This window comes from Ailuropoda melanoleuca, chromosome 7 (genome assembly GCF_002007445.2).
Source record: "Ailuropoda melanoleuca isolate Jingjing chromosome 7, ASM200744v2, whole genome shotgun sequence".
Taxonomy (NCBI): domain Eukaryota; kingdom Metazoa; phylum Chordata; class Mammalia; order Carnivora; family Ursidae; genus Ailuropoda; species Ailuropoda melanoleuca.
In genome coordinates, this window is record NC_048224.1 from 54,791,855 (window position 1) to 54,815,320 (window position 23,466).

General features: G+C 54.1%; 1 protein-coding gene across 2 annotated transcripts in view; it reads left to right on the forward strand.

Moving 5' to 3' along the window:
- Window positions 1-21,437, forward strand: part of GPR107 (G protein-coupled receptor 107) — a 46,367-nt gene extending 24,930 nt beyond the window's left edge. The window contains exons 10-14 of one of the 2 annotated variants that reach the window (XR_004626616.1): window positions 6,894-6,943; window positions 8,128-8,211; window positions 9,033-9,151; window positions 16,419-16,576; window positions 18,388-21,437. Coding sequence is in view for 1 of the 2 variants with exons in the window: in XM_034664669.1 (XP_034520560.1) it covers window positions 6,894-6,943; window positions 8,128-8,211; window positions 9,033-9,151; window positions 16,419-16,515 (350 nt within the window). In the remaining variant the exon portion in view is untranslated. Of the gene's footprint in view, window positions 1-6,893; window positions 6,944-8,127; window positions 8,212-9,032; window positions 9,152-16,418 lie in introns of both variants that reach the window. The other variant, XM_034664669.1, reaches the window with a different exon arrangement.
- Window positions 21,438-23,466: the final 2,029 nt, after the last annotated feature.

Here is a 23,466-nt window from a genome sequence, read left to right on the forward strand (position 1 = left end):
AAAAAATGAGGTGCCCTTTACCTGGTCACTCAGAAAATCTTCATCCTTCGTCTCGTCCCTGGGTGCGTGGCTAGGGCGTATGCTTGTAATCCTCTCCTGACCCTGAAGTCTGTCTGAAGCTGTACCATGAGAGCCCTGCAAACCGTCCTCTGCTCCAGAAAGGTGACGTGCTGGCAGGCCAACGATGCTTTCTGTCCGGCTGGTGTGATGCAAGGGCTTAGGAAGCCCCTCATCTGCCATGGGGGCGGGGGTGGCGTGGCCTTCTGTCCTGCACGCAGGGCCCCTCACGTCAGAGTGTGGCCAGCTCTCTAGTTCCCATGTGGCCACAGGGCATCTGTGAGTGCGTGACAGGAGGGGGTTTGTGGTGCCAGAAACTGGGTGAGATTTTGTCCGTGTATGTGTTTACCTGGGCAGAGGGTTTGTGGCTTTCAGCAAATTCTCAAAGGAGTCCGTGACCCTAGAAAGGGTAAAACCACAGCTAAGTAGACTATTATGAAGAAGTAATGAGAAAGAAAGAGTATTTGATTAGACTGGCTTAATGCAATGATTTTCCATTTCTTTTAATCACCAAAACCCTGTTTTCATTACTTTCCCCTAGCAGATCACCCAAACTTCCTTTAATGTCGTTAATATAATCATAGCTTTCAAAATAATCAACCATTGTTACCATCCTGAATTTAATATAGTCTGTAACCAAAAGCAAAGAGGCCTCTATATATCCCCAATCTGAAGAGCAACTACATCATGGACACACTGCCTTTTTTTTTTTTTTTTTTTTTTTTAATAAATTTTACAAAACNACATGGGGCACCTTGCTGTCTTGGGGGGCCCTTGGCCACCCAGCAGGCCTGGTTTGCGATCTGAGTTGATATGCCCTTCCTGGTCCTGGACAGGGTTCTTCTGCCTAGTGGCCCTGACTTGCGTTTGGTTTCTGTGAGTCCTGAGTCACAGTTGAAACCAACTCTTCTCAGCTGATGCCTGCAGTATTTAGGGAGATCCGGTTCTCTTATGGAGAAGGTGTTGTCTGCTGTTGACCAGGCTGTGTCATCAAGCAATGGGACATCTGACCTTCTTCCTCACCCAGCCCATGGCCAACTGTGAGTGTGTGCCATGGACAGCCGGGGAGTGGCGTGCTCCTTGGCTCAGCCCAGCCTCAGCCGTGAGGTAAACTAGCGAGGCTCTCAGTGTCATGAGCGTGCCGCAGGCTGGCAGAGACAGGAGCAGAGGCAGATCCGCATGGGTCTTTTGGACCCCACCTCCTCACACCCCCAAAGGGCCTTTGGTGTTTCTGGAGCAGAAGGGAGGCAAGCACAGAGACTCACCAGATGTGACGGCAGAAATCCTACAGTTAGGCTTCCGTAGTGTGTGCTCTGGTCCTCAGCCAGTCTCTTGAGCCATTTTTGCTGCTTTCTTTTTCTTGTTCCTTTACGGTAACATTTGCTACTATAAAATGCATGGCCCTTAACTGTTCAGTTTGGTGAATTTTGACCACTCCTGGATCATTGTTTTAAATGTATATTGGAAATGTATTTTTTTTTTAAGATTTGATTTATTTATTAGAGAGAATGCGAGCTCACAAGCAGGGGAAGGGGCAAAAGGGCAAGCAGACTCCCCATCGACCAGGGAGCCTGATGAGGGGCTGTATCCCAGGACCCTGGGGTCGTGACCTGAACCGAAGGCGATTCTTAACTGACTAAGTTACCCAGGTGCCCCTGCAAATGTATTTTGAACCACTTTTCACATGACCCTCAATAGTTTGAAAATCAGAGTTTCCTTCTCTACAATGTTCTTGTCTTATCACCGCCGTTCCCATACTTGTTCCTGATACTGTCTTCATGAGATGGGTTAGTGGGATCTCCTCTTAGTGGAGGCCAGAGGCCGCCTGGTGAGCTGGTCTCTCCCCAAAATGGACACTTTCAGGCCAGTGTGGTCCCAGATCAGCGTGTGGCTTGGCTTTCAGGCCTGTGCTCAACCACGAAAGTGGGGGTAGCTGCTGTGCCCCCACCCCCCTCCGCAGAGGGAGCTTGAACTCGGAGCTTAAGCAGACTGTGGAACCGCTGAGCTCGAGGGTGAGTCAGAGCGATGCTGACGCCAGTCAGGCTCTGCTATCATCCTTATTTCTGTAATTTTTGTGTTTGACTCAAAATTCCCTCTGAAGCATGGCAGGGAAGAAGCAGGAGAAAAGGATTTTGGGTAGGTGGGGATGGTTTTAAGCCTCAAGGCTTTCTTTATACCCAGAGAAGGATTGTTTTGGAAAATTTTCACCCTGTAAGAGACTGTCATGGGCCTTTGCTTCTGTGCGTCTCATAAATCATCCAGTATTAACTCTTCCAGATGGATTGCTGGCAGCTCCTGGGCCTTGCCAGGCATTTGAAGCCCTGGGCTGCCAGGGGATTACAAAGCTATGAATTGGCTTTCTCTTAGTGCACAGTGTGGGCATCGAGAGCATGGTCTTTAGAGAGAGGTGGACTTGGGTGTGGAGTGCTGGCTTCTCTACTTAAAAGGCCTGAGTCCTTCCTCCGTGAGGCAGTGGTCAGCAGTCCTTCCTTCACGGAGGCCGTTGTGAGGTTTTACACCAGAAGCAGCACGAGAGGTGCCTGGCGCATGGTTCCTCACTCAGCCGATGCTGACGACCAGTGTTGTGGTTCAAGACGATCCGGGCAAGTCCGCTGGGGAGGAAGGGGGCCATCTGTCTTCTTGCCAGCCTCTTCGTTCCTCTTGGGGGTACAGAGGAAAGGTAAAAGTCTAGGGAAGGGGCAGCACCTCCTCTAGGTGGGGCTCCTGCTTCTGGTCACAGAGATGGCTGCCTTGGTAACTCTTCGTTTGTTTGTTTGTTTTTAAAGATTTTATGTATTTGTTAGGGAGAGAGTGTGTGGGGGGAGTGGCAGGCAGAGCAGGCAGGGAGAAGCAGGCTCTCAGCCGAGCAAGGAGCCCGATGCGGGACTTGATCCCAGGACCCAGATCATGACCCGAGCTGAAGGCAGACACTTCACCAACTGAGCCACCCAGGCGTCCCTGCCTTGGTAATTATTTGAAACAGCTGGGTACTTCCTGGCTCCGTGGGCAGTTGTTCTGTTCTTATCAGTAAAAAGTAGTTGCCAAAATCTAGAGTCCTGGCCATTTCCGGGGGCGGGGGGAGGAGAGCCCATAGCAGGAGATGGGCCTCGCTGGAGCTCCCAGAGCAGGTGCACACCTCCCTGCCCCTGCGTCTCTCCTTGCCCATTCCCGGGAGGTTCTTCAGAGTCCTTCTGGCCAAGTCCAGTTCTGTAATAGAGGCAGCCGGGTGTGTACTAGGAGAAGCTCTCGGTTCTGGTGTCCACCCCGGGGAGAACTATTGCCATAAGGACATCCTGACCACAAGCAGACCCATGCCTGAGAAGGGAGGGATGGGCCAGGCCCAGGCACACGGAACCTTGACAGTGCAGGGACTGGAACTTGGGGCTCTGGGCTCCTGTTCGAGGCATTTTCCTCCCACCAGACTCACTCTTTTACCATATTTGCTGTTTGTGGTGGTGGGGTCAGAAATAGCCAGCCCGGACTCGAGGAGCCTCGACTCCCAGGGGAGCCCGGCCTGCCGTGAGCCAGTGAGTGGCAAGCTCAGCAGCGTTCTCAACTCCAGGGACAGCTTTTTTGGAAAAAAGCATAAGGAGGCTTGGGATTCCAGGCTACGACCTGCTGCCTTGCTCTCTGCTCCTTGCTTCACGCTGGTGAGGTTTCCCTCCGGGGCTGGATCCTCCCTGCCCAGCAGGCTGACGCATCGTGTGTAGATGGCAGCGCCGCTGCCAGGGGAGCCCGGGGTGCGCCGACAGCCCCCACATCCCCACTTGGTCCGGTCGAACTCACTGGAGCCTGGCTTCCTGCCAAATGTGGCAGCCGCTGTAGCAGTCTATGGCCCAGTTGGTGTCCAGTCGATACTATATAATCCTAATACTGTAACAAGAGACATTCGTGGAGTGCTTTCTGGGTGCTGTTTGCTTTCCACGTAATGTCTCATTACCTCTGCCAACAACTCTAGTGGTAGGCATTGTTATCCTTGTTTTACGGATGAAGAAACAGGCTCAGAGAGGTTCGGTGGCTTATCTGAGGTCACACAGCCAGGAAGCAGCAGAGTTGGAATTTGAACCCAAGTTGTTCAGATGTGCAGGGCCTGCACTGTTACCTGCTTTGTTTCTCAGTTCAGTAAGTCCGCTCCCTCCCTGCCTTCGCTGCCTGGCCGTGACTAGAACTCCCAGGAGGGGGCCTGGCCCTGGAAGCAGCAGTCTCGTAAACAAATGTCTTGCATGTGACTGGAAGTGACATCTGTCATGACTGGCAGGTTTTGTAAACAACCCTGAGCTTCACTTACTGTGGCTGCGTTTCCTAGAGGCAGCGCTGCTTGTCCCTGGGTCTGTTTGTCCGTCCTAGCACACGTCCTGAGCTGATGCGGCATCAGTGCCAGCAGTGGGCGCATAGGCTCGCCTTTGAGGTCCATGGCCTGCCTCAGCTCAGGGTGTCTTACGGTGGCCTGGAGGGTGTGACATGGCAGCTCCTGATTCTGGGGAGACATTAGATGCGGTGCCTTCACCCCTGTGCTTCCCTCTCCATCAACCCCAAGTTCTTCACCCTGGCGGGGAGGGAGGGGACCATCAGACTAACCTGGTCTGTCCATCTCCCCCAGCCAGCCTCCAGGGCGGGGTCTGCACTGATCAGGAAGTGCCTCACCACCTTTGAGGAGGGACCTCTGCAAATTCGAGGCTTTTGACTTCAATTTGGCTCTCATTCTTGGTTCTTTGCATCCTTTCTCCAGAGAGATTGTTCTCAAATGTAGATGTGACCAAGGCACCCCCTGCTTCAGACCCTTCAGAGGCTCCCTGGCACCCTCAGCACCGCCAAGGAAGACAGTTGGTGGTCTTCTGCATTGGCTCTGTTTACGGCCCTTCCCGCGGCCCATCCTGTTCCCTGGCCTCTGCACAGTCCAGCCTCCAGCTTCCTCTTCCCCACACGGGGGCCTCTCACCCCCGAGCACTTGTATCTGCTCTTCCCAAGCACCGTCCACTGGCCTCTCCACTCCTGCTCTCTCCCGAGCCTCAGCCAGGCCTCTGCTGAGACACCAGCTCCTTTGGGAATCCTCTCTCTCACCCCTGTGCCCCTGGTCTAAGTTGGGAGCCCTTCTCTGGGCGGGGCCACAGCAGCCGTAGCCTGTCCGGCACCCTGACATCCGGGACTAAAACCTTCATGCTTCTCTCTGGCTGGCTGATGGTGCGCGGTGAAGCGAGGGCAGGGGTTTCATTTGTAGGATTTATTTCAGCAAACGAAATTCAGAAGAGAGTTTTCAAGCATTTTTATTATCTAAAGGGTCTTAGTGTTAATGTTGTTCTTCCTTGGTTGTTCACAAAGAAGAGAACTGAATGTTCGTGTGCCAGAACTGTTTCGCGTGTTGGGGGGGCATTTCCTTGACCATGTGAGTAGCAAATGCCCACGCAGAAAGACACAAAGAAGGAACATTGGTTCATACAGGTGTGTGAAGCATTAAATCCATGGTGGCTTAGCTGTCTGACACAGAATTCTCAGGTTAAATGCTGGGCCCCCCAGTGGGGCTTCTCCCGTCCCCCAGTCTGGCTGGAGCATCTGATTGTGTCCTGCGCTCCGTATCACTCACTTGATATCTGCACCCCTCCCACTGGGCGGGTAGCGCCTCTCTTTCCTGAGGGACAGCAGCCGCCTGAGGCAAAGGTCACAGCTGCCCCATCTCTGCTGGGCCATCCCGGAGCCTGGCCCAGAGGCAGAGTGAATGGCAAACTGGATGAAAATCAGAGAGATTTCATTTTAAAAATGACAAGACTACCAAGAGGTTGCCAGATAAGAAAGCTTTTGCTGATCTGCCTGCTTTCATTTAGCTGCTTCGAACGTTGCATGGGTGAGTCCCTTCCAGCTCAACACCTGGGTGTTACGGCCTCTCAATTTTGAGGGCTAGATTTGCTGTAAAGATTTTCTGATCCTCTCCTCATGGAGGCGTTCAGTTTCTCTGAGGAGGTTCTTGCCGATACTGTTAGTTGGTAATCACGTTGAAGATTAACTTAGGATTCCAGGAATTTCTTTTGGAACCCCGAGCTTGACTGCCCCCCACTAATCATGAGCCAGAGGAGGGGGAGGAGGAAGAGGAACCCTTCTCCACCCACGGCGCCATTCTTAAACGGGACCAGTAATTGAATGCCATTAAGCCAAATTAATTTGCCTCCTGTAAGAAGGTTTATGATGAATGAAAGGCTTGCTAATCGGAGAGGGAGCCAGGCTACCCTCTGTGGTCATCAATATTTCATGGCCATAGGCGGTGGCAGGAAGTTAGCTGTCCTGGCTCCCTGACCTTGAGTGATTCAAAGGTAGGACACAGCCAGCAGGGTTGTATTTAAAGGGCTTGTTACAAGTGAAATTTGCAAGATGCACTTGTGCGTTAATTGAATTTAGACCCTCAGCCAGTGGGAGACTCAGGGCGCCACCTGAGACTGGTCCTAGTGGGGAGTGCAGCTCTGTCAGCCACAGTGGCAGAGCTGAAATGTTTACCAGTGGCTTTGGGGGGGCAGGGGAGTCTTGATTTGTAGCGTCTGCCGATTTCCGTGGTGTCAGTATACCCCCCAGCACTGCTGTTCAAAGTGCCTGAACCCAGAATGGGGAGATGCACCCCGGCACACCACTGGAGCTAGGACCCCCAGCCTCCCGCTCCCGAAGCTCCCTGATTCTCCTGGTGACTGGGGGAAATCCTGCCAAGCTGATGCATTTCCAGAAATATAGATGTGCCCCTGGGCAGTCCTCATCTGCATCAGACTTGGCCTCTGGGCGGAGGGCACTTGAATGTCACTTGTTTTTAAAAATGAAAAAAGAAGTTAATGTGCCTGTCATTTTGTTCTTCTCCCTAGCTGCTATTAACTTAGCAAAGCTGAAACTTTTCAGACACTATTACGTCTTGGTGAGTAAAAAAAAAATCCTAAATCTGTAAATAAGATCAGTTCAAGGAGTAGAGCAAATGAACTTCCAAAGAACTGGCGAGAGCACAAAGCTGCTACCTGGAGCTGTGCAGGTTTCATTTTATCAAACCAAATTGTGTCTTTCGGTAGGGAAATTAAACAGCTGAGTCACGCCTTCTTCAATGTTAGTTTTAAACTTGCCTTAAATACTCAGAAAAGTGATACATGCTTGATGTTTTCTTACAATGCAGGGATTATAGAGACAGAGCAAAAGCCCGTTATGACCCTGACCTTCTACCCCTTCCTCCCTCCCCCTCCTCCAGGTAATTTCTTAACAGTTGGGTGGTTATTTCTCTAGGTGCTTTTCCAGGCATATGCCAGACGGAGCCACGCCTTGGCTTGCTTGTTTTATTCATTTGTAAAAATGAGATCACGCCTGAAGTCAGGACTGCTGGCCGTGGAAAAGTCCCTATGAGCATACATCAAAGGCAGAACCTGCTATAAGTTATTATGATGATAATTTCTTGGAATATATAAGGTGTAAACTCTTCAAGAGTTTGCTTCCTGATTCCTAAAAGGAAGTTTGAGTCCTCTTCCATCTGTGGGTTGGACAGTTCCTTCCCTGCAAGCCCACCCACCTGGGCGTGGTCCCAGTGAGCCGTCCATGCTCCAGGGGCCGGCCCGGGAATGCTTGCGCATCCTCCCTTGCTAGAGTACTCAGTGTTACTGGTACGTCCTCGGGGTGGGGGCCTCGGATCCTCGCCACTTCTGCCCAGGAGGCTACAACAGTGTGGACCCCGTGGACTTCGTTTTGCTATTACCACTCGAAAACATTCCTCAAAGCCTGGGAATAAAAAATACTGTCCTTTGGGGATTGAGGTCAATGGATTAGTGTATGTGGAAAAGGCGAGGAAGGGGTGACTCCGGAGTTGAGAGCGGCCACACCCAATGTTTTGTCCTCCCCACGTTGGGTGGTCACCTAGAGATGAGGAACGAGTCCCTTTAAGCGGGACCGGCATAGAAGCTGTCTCTGCCACGTTCATTAATTAGCGCCCTGAGTGTCAAATGATTTTCTTCAAGTAATTCTGTCTTCCCTTTTGTAGTTCCTTTGTGACAGCAGGTTGTTGGAAGAAAGCAGTGCCATCATTTCTGTGTTGATTTGATTTCTTCTTTCTCCCCCCCGTAGATCGTATGTTACATATACTTCACCAGGATCATTGCATTTCTCCTCAAACTGGCCGTTCCGTTCCAGTGGAAGTGGCTGTACCAGGTGCGCTGCTGGGGGCCCCAGCAGGGAGCGGGGGGACCACCGTGCAGAGTCTCTGGCTGAGGAGAAAGTCTCGGGGTGTAACGTGAGGTTGCTCCAGAGGGATCAGGCAGTGGCACTTCTGTCGCTTCGGGTCTGCGGTTAAGATTATCTGTTTGTCCAGGAAAGCTGCCTGGATTACATGAAAAATCTGGAAGTAATTGCATTATTGATTTTAGTTTTCAATTTTACAAGACTTTGAAGAGAAAGCCTCAGGCAGAGAGTGTGAGCTTTGCCCTGGATAATTAAAACACAATGAGACGTGGTCTTTCCTCCAGTGCCGGGGCTTAGAAGAGCTCAGAATCCAGAGCTCCTTTCTTTGCACAGGAGTATTTCAGTAACACAGTGTCTTTGCCCTATACTAGGGCTAGTTACCTACCAGGGGAGGCCACCAGATGATGTGGGGCCTTTTCTCTTTCTTGCTCTTACCCGAACGTGTAGTTGGCACACAGTGCTGTATTAGTTCGGGTGTAGGGCGCAGCGACAAGGAGACTTTTCCTTGAGGCGCCTGCTTGGTGCTGAGGGCACTATGGGAAACACAGGGTTATAAAGAGGTTTTAGAAGATTCCAGTGAAGACTGGTTAAAGCATCTCTGAGCAGAGTGCCCCTAGCTGAGGCTCTGGCACACCTTGTGAGGGGACCCTGCCCTAGCATCGCCCTGGCCTTTGAGTCAGTGGTCAGCGTAATGGGGGGAGGGGGAGGGCTCTGCCAGTTTGTTTAGTTCCACTGCTTTCTGAAGAACAGCATTGCTAATGCCTTTCCTCGGGGTGGGCTTTAATTTGCAGCTCCTGGATGAAATGGCCACGCTGGTGTTTTTTGTTCTAACGGGCTGTAAATTCCGTCCAGCTTCAGATAACCCCTACCTACAACTTTCTCAGGAGGATGACCTGGAAATGGAATCAGTGTAAGACATCTCCTTTCTCGCCCGTCCTTTGCCCCTGGCCCCAGCTCAGCAGCACGGTGTGAATCGGAGCAGCTTCTCTGCATTCCGTCGCTCCAGAGGTGGTACCTCTATATTTAGCAGAAGGAAATGGACACTTAAGCCCCAGGCTGTCTTATTCAGTTTGAAGTACAGTATGTGTCAAGCATTGCTCGGCCTTTGCAGGGGAAGTGGAGCTGGCCATCCGATTAAGCATCGCTGAGCCTGCTTCCAGTAAGCCAGTGGTGAGAATCTGGGCATCGGCTTGGCCTGTTCAGCACTGCTGGGAATGGGCAGCCCCACTTCCTGTTGGGCCCCTGCCACCGGGAGCTGATGTCTGAAAATGTGATCATCTGAGTCGTCTGTGGGTCTGCTCATTGTCCGCAGACTCCTCTGTCACCAGATAACGAAATGGCTTTTCCCAGCTAGCGCCGTGACTTGACCTCTATCTGAGCATTCAGGCGGGCCCTTCTGAGTCACAGGGCGAGTGACTTTAGGGTCCTGTGTTCTGGGAAAGGGCACTCATTATCTAGAAAAGGAAGAGTGATTGAGAGCGTTGGCTTGTTTACTGAGCAACTCTGATGGGCCAGGTCGGTTGTTGTGTTTGATGGCTGAGTGTCACATGTGCGGCCTTTTGACTTGTCCGGATTCAAAGGCTGAACCTCCGGCCCCTGCTGGGCGCTGCTGGGCTGTCGGGCAGCGCAGGACCACTCTTTGTGCTCGGTCCCACTGCCGCAACGATAAATGGAAGGCAGCTTCCACCGAGGGGCCCGGACAACAGCTCTCTGTGCAGAAGAAATACCTTTTTACAGATGGCAGAGGGGAAGGCCGTGGGGCCGTCAGATGTGCCTTTTCTAGAAGGAGCGGAATCTGAGCAAGGAACTTGGTTGAAGGGGCTCAGATGAGAGCGGGGTAAGCAGCCGCGGGAGACGTGTGTTCATCCATTCCCCTCAGAGCGGCCCTTCTCTGGGGTACGCAGCCAGAAGCCGAACGGCTGGGTCATTCCACCAGCAACGTGGCAGTTCCACATCCTTTCCGTCAGCCATTGTATCAGAAGCACGGAGGCATTGTGATGATATTTTTGTCTCATGGCAAAGTTTTTGAAAAATTTTGCTGAGGTTTGTTTCTCGCTGGCAGTATGTGACACGTACCTTAGCAGGAGGGTCGGAGTGTGCTCAGATCAGCGCAGGAAGTGGGGGAGCGGACAGACCACGAGTCACATGGAGACTAGAGGGAGTGTGTCCTTCATGCTGGCAGGCTGGGGGGAGAGCGCGATGTTGGGGGTTATCCATTGGTTGCCTCCACTTACACTCCTGTCGTACGGGAGGAGCGCTGTGGTGACACCGTGTGAGCCACCCTGTGCCAGCGGGGGGGCTGCTCTTCAGTGGCAGAGAAGCTGCGTATATCCCAGCGAGGGAGTCAGACCACAGGTGAAGCCTTTGTTTAGGGTAGTGCTGTTTCCAAGGAGCACTGCTCCTGCTTGGCTTGTGAAAGAGAAGGTGGGGAGCCGACTGAGGCCAAGGGCCTTTAAGTCTGCAGGGAAATTTTTCTGTGGCTTCTCTCTGGCTGAAAGTTCTGCTGTTGAGAACGTTCTGTGGATGGACGAGATGAGTCTGAGCAGAACAGGCTGAGGTGGCGGCTCCAGCCCTCGGTCTGCAGGTGAGCGGGAGGCCTGACGGCAGCTTGTTGGGGATGCCACTGCACCGCAGCCTGTCCCCTCTCTCGTCTGCTTGGAGGTGCTGTTCCCTGGATGGCACCTCTTAAATCTTCCAGAAATAAGTCAGAGGCAAGCAGAGCCATTGTTTGTGTTTTCTAGAAGGTCGTGAGCTCTCTGTCATCCACCTTGGAGGGTGTTTGCTGTGAAAGGTCTGATCCTCACCACAGAACAAATATTACTTCCTCTTTGTGGGAAGGAATATTCCTTAGGCCCACACGTCCCAAAACAAATCCCCTTCCTAACGAGTCTTACCCACTGGTGGCCCATGAACACTGAGCTGGGCCACTCACTGACCTCATTGACTGAGATTCTGGGTAGTTTCTCTTCTACCTGTTTTCACTTCCTTTCTCTGAAATGCTCCAAATGTTCATTTGGGAGCCGAGTCTTGCCAGTTGAGCCCAGGACAGGCCAGCCAGGCTCCTCCTGGGGCTAGAGTGCTGTCACCCTCCCTCTGGCCCAGGCCTGCACACCGTCCGTGCAGCTGCCACCCCACCAGGCCCACCTGGCTTCCTGCAGAGCCTCCAGAGTGAGGGTGCAGCCAGAAGTACCTGACTTTCTGTCATTTTTTTAAATTTCTGTACACAACTCTTTTTTTTTTTTTAAAGATTTTTTTTATTTATTTATTCGACAGAGAGAGAGACAGCCAGCGAGAGAGGGAACACAAGCAGTGGGAGTGGGAGAGGAAGAAGCAGGCTCATAGTGGAGGAGCCTGACGTGGGGCTCCATCCCATAACGTTGGGATCACGCCCTGAGCCGAAAGCAGACGCTTAACTGCTGTGCCACCCAGGCGCCCCATGTACACAACTCTCTTTGGGCTAAAGCTTGCAAGGTCTTACCAATTATGGTAAGAGAATTTATCATAAAAAATTCAGCCAGTTAAAAAGTATCGGATGCAGTTTCCATGATCAGACTTGGTAGCTATGCATATCCTGGACCATCTGAATTCTTTTCTGTTATCTTGAGATGTCAGGGTGGGAAGAAGTATTTGGTGTGGGTTTCAGGGCCGGGAAGTTGCCTCTCTGGGGTTCCCAATCCAGAACGCTGGCCTCAGGGTTGCCGGGAACCGTTTTCTACTAAACTGCCTTCGTTCAACTGGAAGCGGGAGTTAGAGACTAATAGAATTGTTTCTCAGCCAGGCCTCTCCACATCTCACGTCCAGAAAACACTTTTCAGTTGGGCTCTGCTTGACGGTTTGGTTTGATTACAGAAACAGATGTGTCCAGGGGCCACTGAGGCCCAAGCTGACAGCGTGGCACAGCAGGAAGAGCCGCAGTGCCCGGAGCGCCCCTTCTTATCGTGCCTGTGCTCAGTAGGTCCGTTTGGTTGCAAGCACAGATTGTCAGGGTTCTGCAAGGAAAGGAGGGGCCACCTTTTAGTTGGAGAAGGGAAGTGGGAGGCAGCGCTGGGTCCGTCTGTTCTCTCCAGCTCTGTTATACTTCCCTGCTCCTTCTCTCTCTGTCCTGCACACTCTCTCCTGAGCCCACGGGGAGCACAGCTGCTTGGCTCGGCGCTGCTACGGTCCCCTCAGACCAGCTCCGGAGCTGCTGGCCCTTGAGGCCGGTGCCCTGCTGAAGTCAGGAGTGGCCGCAAGTGCTTCCCTGAGCGGGCACTGGAGACGGGACAGCTTCTGCCAGAAGTGGGCGCCGGGCTTGGCCCTGTTCACTGGGTCCACGGGGGGCCCCGCTGACAGTTTGGATCCCCAGCCAGTGTGGCAGCCCGGCCGCCAGGGAGCTTCCAGTCTCTCTCGGGACCAGTGTAGCCAGCCCTGCAGCAGGGGGTGCGCCTGGAGCCGAGAGCAAGGGCGTCTCGCCAGCCGGGGCGAGAAGGAGCAGGTCAGGCCGAGAAGGAGTGAGCAGAGGTGAGAAGGCCAGGTTCGCCCTCTCCGACCTTGCCGTCCCCACCTGGGAGTGAGTGCCGATGGCTGCGCGGCAGCTCCGGGAGGCTGTGCCTGCCTTTCCAGAGTTTCTGTTAGACTGGGGGTCGCCGCTGCCCATTGCTAACCTGAGCTTGGAGAGCGTCTTTCCGCACTGCGTGCAGGGCCTCTGAGAGCCGCGGGCTGTGCTGCACAGCGCTGGTCGCATGGTGGCTTTTCTGCCTTTGTCCCCCTTCAGCTTTTACACCCAAAGAGGGACAGGTAGGGAGGTGCCTGCGGAGCTTCGAGGTTGCCGAAGGCCCTCCTGTCCCCGCCTGCCAGGCCTTCAGCGTCTCCCCCTTTCTCACTGCGGAACGTCAGAGTGTCCGTCGGCAGGGGCTGGCCAGGCTGGCCCGCAGCACTTGGGCACCACGTGTCGCTCCCACTCGCCAGCGGTTTGCTGGGAGACATGACGCAGAGGCCCTCCCGGCATCACTGCCTTCCGGTGTCTTGCTCTGCTTCCGTTCACCTCGCCAATCTCCTGCTCCTGTGACCTCTTTCTGGTGCACTCCTCGATTCCACCTACCGTGGGGACTTCCCTTCTCCCTCTTCTCTAGGGGAGGGCTCACCCAAGCCCAAGGTCACCTTGCCCGTCTCCTCACTGACACCCACCCCTCCCCAGTCCCCAGTTCCAGCCACTTGCTTCTTCTGAGCTTTGGGTCCCTCTAGCCACCTGCCCACTGTGACCCAAGCTTGTGTCCCTTGCATTCCCTACAGGCCTTGATGGCACTGCCACCCACCCACTCACCATCAGCACCATGTGGCCGTTTGGCCTAAACGTCTCCCGCTTGGGCCATGTGGAGTGAGTGGCCACTTCTTGGGGACCTAATGTCGTGTCTCCTCTCTCTCTCCCCTTTGCCCCAGTGCCTGCCTTCCTATGGCTGATGTCCTCACCCCCGGTCTTCCTCCCTCCCTGTCCATTCTCCTGGCTACCGGAATCACTTGTAGAGTGTTTTCGAAGGAGAGTCCCTGGTCCCTCCCCTGAAGACTTGATTCTGAATGTCGGGGTTCAGGTACCTCTCTCCTTTTTTAACTTCCCAGGGCATCCTGCTTGAGCCAGGACTGAGAACCCTAGTGTAAGGATCAAGTCCAGCTGCCGTGACAGAGCGGATAAGACCCTCCACGGCCCTGCCCTGCCCGCCCTTGACCCTCCTGCCACTTACCTTCCTCAACAGCTGCTTAGCACTGTTCGACCGTGTGGGGAACTTTCTTTTGTTTCTTCCATGCTTTTTGCCCGTTACATTTCTTTTGTTCAGAAACTCCCTTGCCCTCCTCCGGCCCCTCCATCCTGCTGCTCCTCCTGTTTCGGTAGAGGCTTCAAAGCCACCCCCAACCCCAGGCAGAGGTGGTCCCCCCCCCCACCCCAGCCCTCGTCCCACCTGCTCGGAGCTCTCCTGTCTGTTTCCAGCAGCTCTGTGTGTGGCTCTGGAAGACCGTCTTCTGCTGGGCTGCGGGTGCCCGAAGAGCGCTGTCCCTCTCTGTCCCAGCCCCAGGCTGGCATGACAGAGCGAGCCTTGTGTTCTCAGTTGGTCCGCCAGCTGGAAAGCAGTGTTTTGCTGGTTAAAGACAGGTAGCAGGTGTCTCTCCCAAGCCACAGGCCAAGTCCTACTCAGGTCAGATGAAGCAGGTGCTGTTGCCGCGAGCGACTCTGTGAGACTTGAGGATGTATTTCTTTTCTGATCTCATGCATTTGGAGAAGCTATGCTGTAGCTAGAAAGGCTTCCGGTTCTCTTGGGCCTGTGGCTGCTCGACCTGCATATCCCAGTCTGAAGACAGACAGTCCTATGAGGACAAAACCTGTGTGCGTGCCTGTCGCTGGGACAAGTGCACCCTTCCTAGAGGGCTCCGGCCCGGGCCTCATCAGCTGACAGGGAGTGACGCTGGGTCACATGGCGAGGTGAGACGGTCTCCTTTGTCCAGGGGCTGTGTTTACACTCACAGCATCTGTGGGAACCCGCCGGTTCCCCTAAGAGCCACGTCGTGGCAGTCTGCCTTGTCCTGACTTTGCCAGAAGTACAGCCAGCCCATGAGTCTGAAGGACTCTTGTTTGAGAAAAGCCCCAACTCCGGGGAGGACTGGCTGGCTTTGAGGCCTGGTCACAGCAGCAACATGGTGGCAGGAATAAAAGGAGAAATAAAGGGGGAAATTTTTTCCTTACCCCGTAAAATCTTTTATTTGGCTTTAGGTCCGGCTGGACAGACTCTAGGTATGTTACGTGTAGGGCCGCTGGACTGTTATTTGTAGGTGAAAGGATTTGGTAGCTGGTGGGGGGGATAGGGAGGGTCCTCCAGAGATCTGTTGAGTTGACTGATTGAATTTATTTTACTGCTTAGGAAATTCCTGTAGGTCCATGGGGGCACATAGGTGCCTCGTTTTCTAGAGTACTTAGGGAGATGCTGACAGGTGTTGTTTTTAATTCTGTTTTTTCTATTTTTTAGAACAGTCTTAGGTTCACGGCAAATTGAACAGAAAGAACAGAGATTTCCCATGTGCCCCTTGCCCCCACCTGTATAGCCTGCCTTGTCAGCATCCCCCTCCAGAGTCGTAGGTGCCTTTGTCACAGTCAGTGAACCTACACTGACACGTCATGACCGCCCAGAGTTGGTAATTGACCTCTGGGTTCACTCTTGGTGGTGTGCATCCTGTGGGTTTGGACGAGTGTGTCGTGACATGTGTCTGCAGTACAGACTCACCCGGCGTGGTTTCACTGGCCTGCGTCTCCTCTGAGCCCCGCCTGCCTGCCAGGTGGAGCTCAGTCTCTCTGCTTGGTGCCTTCCGCTGCGAAGCAACCCAGGTGCTTCGTGGAGCCTGTCCAGCTCACATTTTGTCAGGCAGAGGTTGTCTTCTCGTAGACCCCACCTTCTCGAGACGTGTTGTGATCCCGTCTGGAGAGCGCCGTTCTGCTCAGCTCCGCACGTTCTCTAAAGCTGGGGTTCTTCCCTTTCTGATCTATGCATTCAGCGGAGGGCTCCGTGGCACTCTTCAGTGCCGGGCACCAGCAGAGACAAGGCCCCTCTGCCAGGGTCACGGAGTGGGGGCAGAGCCACGTGCTCCTTGACAGCCATGCAGAGACCAGGGCCCGGGTTTGTAGAGAACAGCCAGTTCTCTGTTTCTGATGGTCAAAGAATCTTTGGGCCAGAAGGTTCCACAAAACCTGTGGTTCTGTCCCATGACTCAGAATTGATGCACTGGGGCTGGTTATTAAAAATGACTACACGGTGAGCTTTCTGTTGAGAAGGTTAGTCAGGACACCAACGGTGGCCTCATAGTCATAATCACGTAAACGTACAACATAAGAGTTTGTGGAGGCCACAACAGAAAGAGAGAAACAGATCAGTATCGATTGTAATAATAAAAGCTGGTATATATAGGTTAGGTGCTTTGGAGAATCTCATTTTTCCCTGATAACAATTCTGGGAAGAGGGAACTGTGTATTATACTAAAGAACACGGAGGTCAGATGGCTTGGCTGAGGTTACACAGCTAGAGCAGAGGGGGACTGGAACCCACGTCTGTCTGATTCCAGAGCCAGCACACCCAGCCACTCCGCCGTGCCGTGACGATGATGGCCTTTTACTTCAAGACTGAGATTTTCCCAATTGTTTTTTTCTCCCCCTCATTCAGAGTGACGACGTCAGGGGTGATGGAGAACATGAAGAAAGTCAAGAAGGTGACCAACGGCTCGGTGGAGCCCCAGGGCGATTGGGAAGGCACCGCGTGATGGAGCAGCCTCGAGGCCGGGATTGTCGAAGAGAACCTCTGAGTTGTTAATCGTCCTAGTGGTGAGCAGGGGAAGTTGGCAGCTCCCGACGGTGACAACCACGGAGCACGCGGCTGGGAACAAAGTGCCATGGAAACCTAATTTTTTACTCTCTTTTATGGAAACTGGGTCTGTGGCTGGTTACGGGCAGCTAGAGTTCTCCTTCAGGTGGGCATGGTGGGGAGGGAGTGCAGACAGGAGGAGGATAAAAGGAAGACTTTCTAATTTATATTTCTTTCTTTTTTAAATTGGGAACTCTCAAGATGTATGCAGTTGTGCCCCCGAGTGTGTGGCGGCAGGGAGCGGAGTGGGGGTGGGCGGGGAGGGGGGCGGCGGCACGAGGCTGGGGCCCGTCACGGCCCAGGAACAGGGCCGCAGGAAATGAGCAGGGGCTGAGGGAGGATACAAGGACTTAGAAGGGCAAGGGCACTTACCGTGGCGCCTTTGGGGGACAAAATGAATGAAATTAGGTTATTTTAGAAAGCAGTGTCCAAACCCAATTTAGTATGTGGAGCCTGCGTTTCCTGGCCCTGGATGTTGTCCAAGGCCTTGACCCCAGATTCTGAAAGTGACCAGGAACCAGCAGCTCTAGAGGCCTGCCTGGCCATCTTCTTCCCAAGGGGCTCTGTCATCTGAGGGCTGAATGTCCCTGTCAGAGTCACGGCTCTGGAACTGTGGTAGGAAGTGTTTTTCTTGATTGAAGCGTATTTGGTATTGTCTAATGGATGGACAGAAATGTATATTTAAGCTCAGAAAGCGTAATTTCGTAGGGTTTCCTTGAACATCTGGCTCCTCTGACTGCCCGGAGCAGGACCACCTCTTTTCCCTCACTCATTGTGGCTGTGTCTGTTTCGTGTAATCAAAGTACGGGGAGAAACGGGAAGGAATTTTGCTTAAAGGAGCAGCTGGGGGCAGAAAAGGTAGTGTTCAAGCAAATATTTAAGTGCAAGCAAATAGTCATCATTAAAAAGTTTTTCCTATAAACCAGCTAGGCTTTCAGACAGGAATGAAACAGACCTCGTCCCTGTCTCCCAGGAGCAGGCATGTCAAGAGAACGGGGGTGGTTGAGCAGAGCTTTACGCTCAGGGCCTGGGGATGGCGAGCTCTTTCTGAGAGACTCAGCAGAGCGCCCTTCCAAACTTCTGGGGCCTGGAGATGAGCGCAGGTAGCCCCCCCAAGGGAGCAGTGGTGCAGCTGGTAGCTCAGTCATTTGGATGATGGGATGAGCTCAGAAGGTCCACTGTGGTCCGGGGCGAGGTGGGCAGTAATCTCCCACCAGGGTTATGGTCGCCCAGGCCTGAGACCAGAGGCTGAACCATGGCCTCGTCGGGAACGCTTCTTGTGGGTGCCGGGATCCCACACCTGCCTGGGCCTGGGGAGGGGGGTGGGCAGCTGTCTCTGGAGGTGCATTTCTCCTCCCTCGCTTGAAGCGTCCTTCAGAAACTGCAGGATTCGGGGGTGGCGCTCAGCACCCCAGGTTCAGGCACCCCAGGAGTCTGTCCTCAGTTGTTGTCCCTCCCCTGTGCTGTTCTCTCTCCCGGATGAAGGGAACAGGAAAGCATTCTCTTCACGCACTCCTTAGCCCTCGGTGCTCTGCGCGGCCCTTCTGCACAGACGCTCCGTCCTGGCTAGGCGTGGGGTGCAGGCAGGCGTCTTCTGTCTTTCGAGGCTGCTGCTCGCCTCGGCACAGGTTTTAGGAAAGGGGCCCTGTGTCTCTCCACCTTCAGGAGCAAGGAAATTTGCCCTAAGTATTTATTTAAGGGACCTTTTCTTTTTCTTGATGTCTTTCTTCCTTCTTTTCTTTCCTTTTCTTAAATGGGGGCTACATGATAGGAGAAGGAAGTTGCAGGGAGGACCGGAATATGAAGACTTTGTTTCCCGGGAGTAAACACAGTCCCAGTACTTCTGAAATGCGTCTCATGCTGTGGTCAAAACCCCCTTAGGTGCTCCCTTCAGAGGGACGCATCTGCCGTTTGTCCCGCAAGCAGATGTTCTTGACTAGGCTGTAGACTTCTCGGCGGGACCCGGATGTGATGAACCTGCCCCGCCGAGGGTCCCCGCCGAGGGTCCCTGGTTCACTTGCTGGAAGCCAGGGAGGAAGAGAACGTGTGGGGGCAGCTCCGACCTGACTGTCCTCCCCGAGCCAGCCGTGGCTCCCACCTTCCCCTGGTGGAGCTCCGCACCCCAGCAGCCGCACGAGGGCATGAGCCAGGGTGCCGGGCTCCCGGGGCCCCTCGTGCGCCTCGGCTCAGGCACACACGGCTGAGAGGCTGCAGCCGGACGGAAAAGACCCTTCTGAACAGGAAGGCGCAGGCCAGATCAGGTCGTGATTCAGGAATAAAGGCTGACAATCAGGTCGTCTGCCCAAATCCTATATTGTAACTGGCAGAAGGTTTGAAGTGAGGCCCCGTGATCAAGGAAAATCAAGAGCCCAGCCCCAGATTGGGGAAACTGGTTTTCCCACATCTGGACACATGGTTAGAGCTCTCCCTCATGTTCTGTAAAAATGTCTTCCCTTTCTCCGTCACCTGGGAGCTCTCCTCCCAAGTAAAGGCGACTGCTGGGGTCTGAAGCCAGGTGGTCGCACCAGTCCTTCCAGCAGCCCGGTCTATCCCACCGCGTGGATGCACGGTGAAGCCGCGTTTCCCCAGCAGAGTCGGTCCATGCCGGGGGTCGGGCAGATAGGACCGGGTGGCGTCACGGGGTCACCGGCAGAGTCTAGCTTTGCTGCGCGCTCCCGCTCCTGGTTCCGCCTGCACACGTCCCCGCGCCATCCCTGAGAACCCTGCCCTGCACGCGGCAGGCGCAGCTGGCTGCAAGCTTGGAGGAGTGAAGGATCTGTTTTCCTGTAATCAGGTGTGTGTAGTTTGCTAGAAAATTGCTACTCAGACAACGGGAACAAGCATGGATCTCTTAATCCGGGCTTTTACCAGTGGCCAAAGACTCCATCAGCGTTTTTCTTGGTTCCTCGATGCTTCGGTATTTCAGCCGCAGTGCGTCTGACCCTGTGGTACAGCTCTCCCGTCAGGAGGTGCTCACTCGCGTGTGAAGGATGGTTTCCCAGATCATCCGGAGGCAGTTCTGTTTTCTTCCAAGAAACCGCTTCAGAGTCAAATGTCCAGGTTCGGTTTCTCCTGCACACATCCCGCCAGCCCCGGCGGTGCTGCCTCATCAAGCTCCGCGTGCCTGTCATGGGGCGTGTGCTGCTCCTGCATTATGATCTCATCGGGATCGCTGCTCTCTCTTGTTCCACAACCTGCCCCCCTTCCTCCTCCGTCTCCTCCCCCTCCTCTCCCTCCTCCTCAGCCCGCAGCTATTGATTCCACATAGGCTCAGTCTGGGAATACGGGCTGGAGGCTCTGGTGCATTGCAGCATTTTCTCCCCGTAGCCGTGGGAAGGATGTACTTTCTGAGCCAAGGAGCATTTTATCAAGAGTGTACATATCACTGCTAAACGTTCTGCTTTGGAGCCTCGCACTAAAACGTGTTCTTGTTTAATACTTAAGAGTCTATTACCAGGAGCCAGTCCTTATGGCCGGCTGAGAGTGTGCAGGATGCCTGTTTGAGTTGTGAGTGGCGTTCTGGCCATCTCCCACCTGCTGAAGCATCTTCTCCGAGGAAGGTCTTAGCACATTAGATGGTCTGATGAAGTGGTTGGCTCTCCTCCCTGCAGCCCGCGGAACAGCGGGGCCGTTCTTGCTGACAAGCTGCTGGATTTCAAGGGAAGCAGATCCCAGCCCCCTCCTCGGCCCATTTCCACACTCCACACTCCACACTCACCCCTTGGCTTTCCTCTGACCCACCCCGGCCTTTGAACAGATCGAGAATGTGCAGAGTCCCCGATGCCTGTGGCTTGCTGCCTGTTTCTCCCATTCGGATTCAGTAGATGAGTAGCTTCCCCACTAAAGAATTTAGGCTTTGACATGGTACTTCTTGGTGTGTCAAGAATGTGTTCATCCGGAACATACCGTATGTTCCAAAAGATTGCTCTTGACTCCAGGTTTCTCCAGGCTGTTTGGGGCAGGAAGTCTTGAAAAGTGACCCACATGAATTGATGCTAATACTTGTCGCCCCTGGAGTGTGGTTATCTATTGGTGACCGGAACACTCCAGGTTTCCCCGGGGACTACTCTGTTGCCTGGCAGTGCATCGGTGCCCCTTCTGGATGGTTTATGCTTGAAAAATGTTTCTTGGTGGCTCTCTGTTAGGGAATGGGATGTGCACATCCCCCGAGCTACTGTGCGAGGAAGGCAGCCTGGCCGAGAGAGGGACAAGGCAGTGTGGGAACAAGGATCTGGTCATGTTGCACAGGGACTGTTGCAATTCTGAGGGCAGAAGTCTGCAGGCAGGCCGTTTGGGAAGGAGGAATTCTGGACGAAGTCAGTAAGGGTCGAAGTGAGACAGAAAAGCTCACTCACTTCCAGGACAGCTTATTTTAGAGCAAGCTTTGAGGTTTTGTAGTGGACAGCCAAATCGGACAGGGGGGCCAGCAGGGCAGCCTTCTTAGCATGTAAGATACTTATTACAAAAGGATCCCCAAATCCTGGCCACACAAGGGGGCGGTTCTTGGCGCCCTAAGCAGCTTTTGCCAACCATAAATTGGATTTGCCTGGTCATGTGACCTCAAAAGAAGTCAGACACATCTAATCCAAACACAAGTTTCATTTGGGGGAGAAAATGTCTGTAAATATCATTTGCTTTCCAGGTTAGATTGGGATGCAGGAGTTTTCAGTATTTTTTTTTAACACTAATGATCACTGAAGAGTATTTATGCAGACATGTACCGGGTGGGGGTTCTGATCAGGGTGACGTATGGGACGAATTCTCTTGCTGTGATGCAAACATGTAAAATAAAGATTCTCTGACGGAAATGTATGTTTGTAATCCTGTGGGGAGTCCCTGACTCCTGCCTGCTGTCTCTCCTCCCTCTCGTCATTTTTTCCTTTGTGATTCTTGTTCATTAAATTAGTTAACTGCCTCCCACCTACTCGCACTGAAAACAGTGACTCCTACTAGAGAAACCGCGCACCTCGGCAGGCCTCGCCGCTGCACCCCAGGGGCTTGGTTCTGGAACAGACTGGATATCCCCTGGCCCTTCCTGATGCCCTGCCTCAGTTGGGCCGGGCGGGCAGGCGCCTTCCAGGGCAGGACCTGCGCGGGGCTGCCGCGGGAGGGGAGGTGACAGCACAGCCTCGGGGCGTCGCCCTGGCTGCCACAGGCTCCCGCTCTGCCCTCTGACGCTGCTTCTCAGGCAGGCCGCCGGTATCTCCCATCAGGATCACAGAAACCCAAGACTTCAGAGTCAGAGGCTCTTTACAAGTCGTGCGATCCCGAGCCCCTTACTTTACTACGGAAGTGTTGAACCGAGGTGTAACTTACAAATTCCCTCCTTAAATGTACAGTTGGATGAGTTTAGACAGATGTGTACGTAGTTCTGCAGACACCACCAGATCCGGGATGGAGCATTTCCAGCGCCCATAAGGTTCTCTCATGCCCCTTCTCAGCCAGAACCACCCCCTCCCTGGAATTGCCACACCCCTGCTGCGCTCCCCGCACCACCGCTCTGCCTGTTCTGGAGTGCCTGTGATCGCCCCCGCACGCTGCGGCCTTCATGTGTGGCTGCTTCCACAAGATGCGCTGTTTTGTGGTGTATCCATCCACTGCTCTGGCTTTAAAGCTACAAAAATTGGGGCTAGAGGTGGTGCCCCCTCCCCAGGTCTGCTGGTTCCAGCCTTGTTGGGGTGGTGAAGATTCAGCCCTCATTCATCATGGCCTAGACGTTCAGGGTCAGGGGGGCTTGGAAGCCATGTTAGTTGGCCTAGGTTTCCCCGTGAGTGGCCCTGCGACCCCCAGCTCCCGTTCCTGACTCTCTGGAGGCCTTGGATTACCAACCGTGTCTGTGCAATGAAGCATGAGGCGTAGGACGGGCCTTCTAACGGGATCCCAACAATCAGGCGGGACTCTCAGGGTGAGAGGTGCTGGGGCATCCCAGGAAGGGGCAGCCAAGTGAAGGCGTGGAAAGGACCTTAGGGACCCCCTGATCCAGTGCTTCTCAAACTTGAGCAAGTGTCAGTCCCCTGGAGGGCCCAGCGTCTCCTGTGGGACCTGAGAAGTGGCATTGCTCCCGGGTGATGCTGCCTCAGCCGGTCCCAGATCGCACTTGGAGAACCACCCCTGTGAGCCAGCCAGCTCCCTTCTGGAGACTTACCTCAGTCACACAGCTGCACATGTCGGAGCCACCCTCGCACAGAGCTCCGGCTGGAGCTGCAGTCCGCGGCGAGACCACTGGCTCTGGGGCCGCGGTGATGAGCATTGAGGGGTGCTAGCCTGGGCTTTGGGGGGCCGGCTGAACTGCTCCCATTGGCTTCTTCCTCCCCAGCCAGGTGAGGCCTTGCTTTCCCAGTCCGAAAGGCAGCCCTCTAAGCCTGAATCCATGGGGCCTGTGGCTCGGGACCAGGGGTCGAGTCAGGAAGGCTGGTGCCGGGGCGCCTGACCGCAGCTCATTCACCTGCTTTCCCTATCCTAATGCGACGCAGAGCAGGCGAAGTCAGGAGCCTGGCCGAGAGCTGCCCACTGCCTCCCCAGCCCAGGAGCCTGGTGAAGCCCTCCCAGTGCCCATGTGGGCCCCCTCCCTGCTGCAGCTGCCTGTGGATGTCCTGTCCGTCCCCAGAAATCCGGCAGGCCGGCCGACGGATAGCTGCACGTGCCCTCCGGCTACGGAACAGTGAGGCTCGTGAGAGGTGTAAGAAAAGTGCTTCCTCCTTCCTGCAGACCTGGTTGTCTGGCCAGGACACGTTCTCGAGAATTCACAGATCCCTTGGGAACCAGAGTTTAGGGGGCCGGGGTGACGTGTTCAGGAGCTGTGCCTTCCTCGGCTCCTTCCCGTTCGTGGGGGAATGCTGACCTTCGTAAA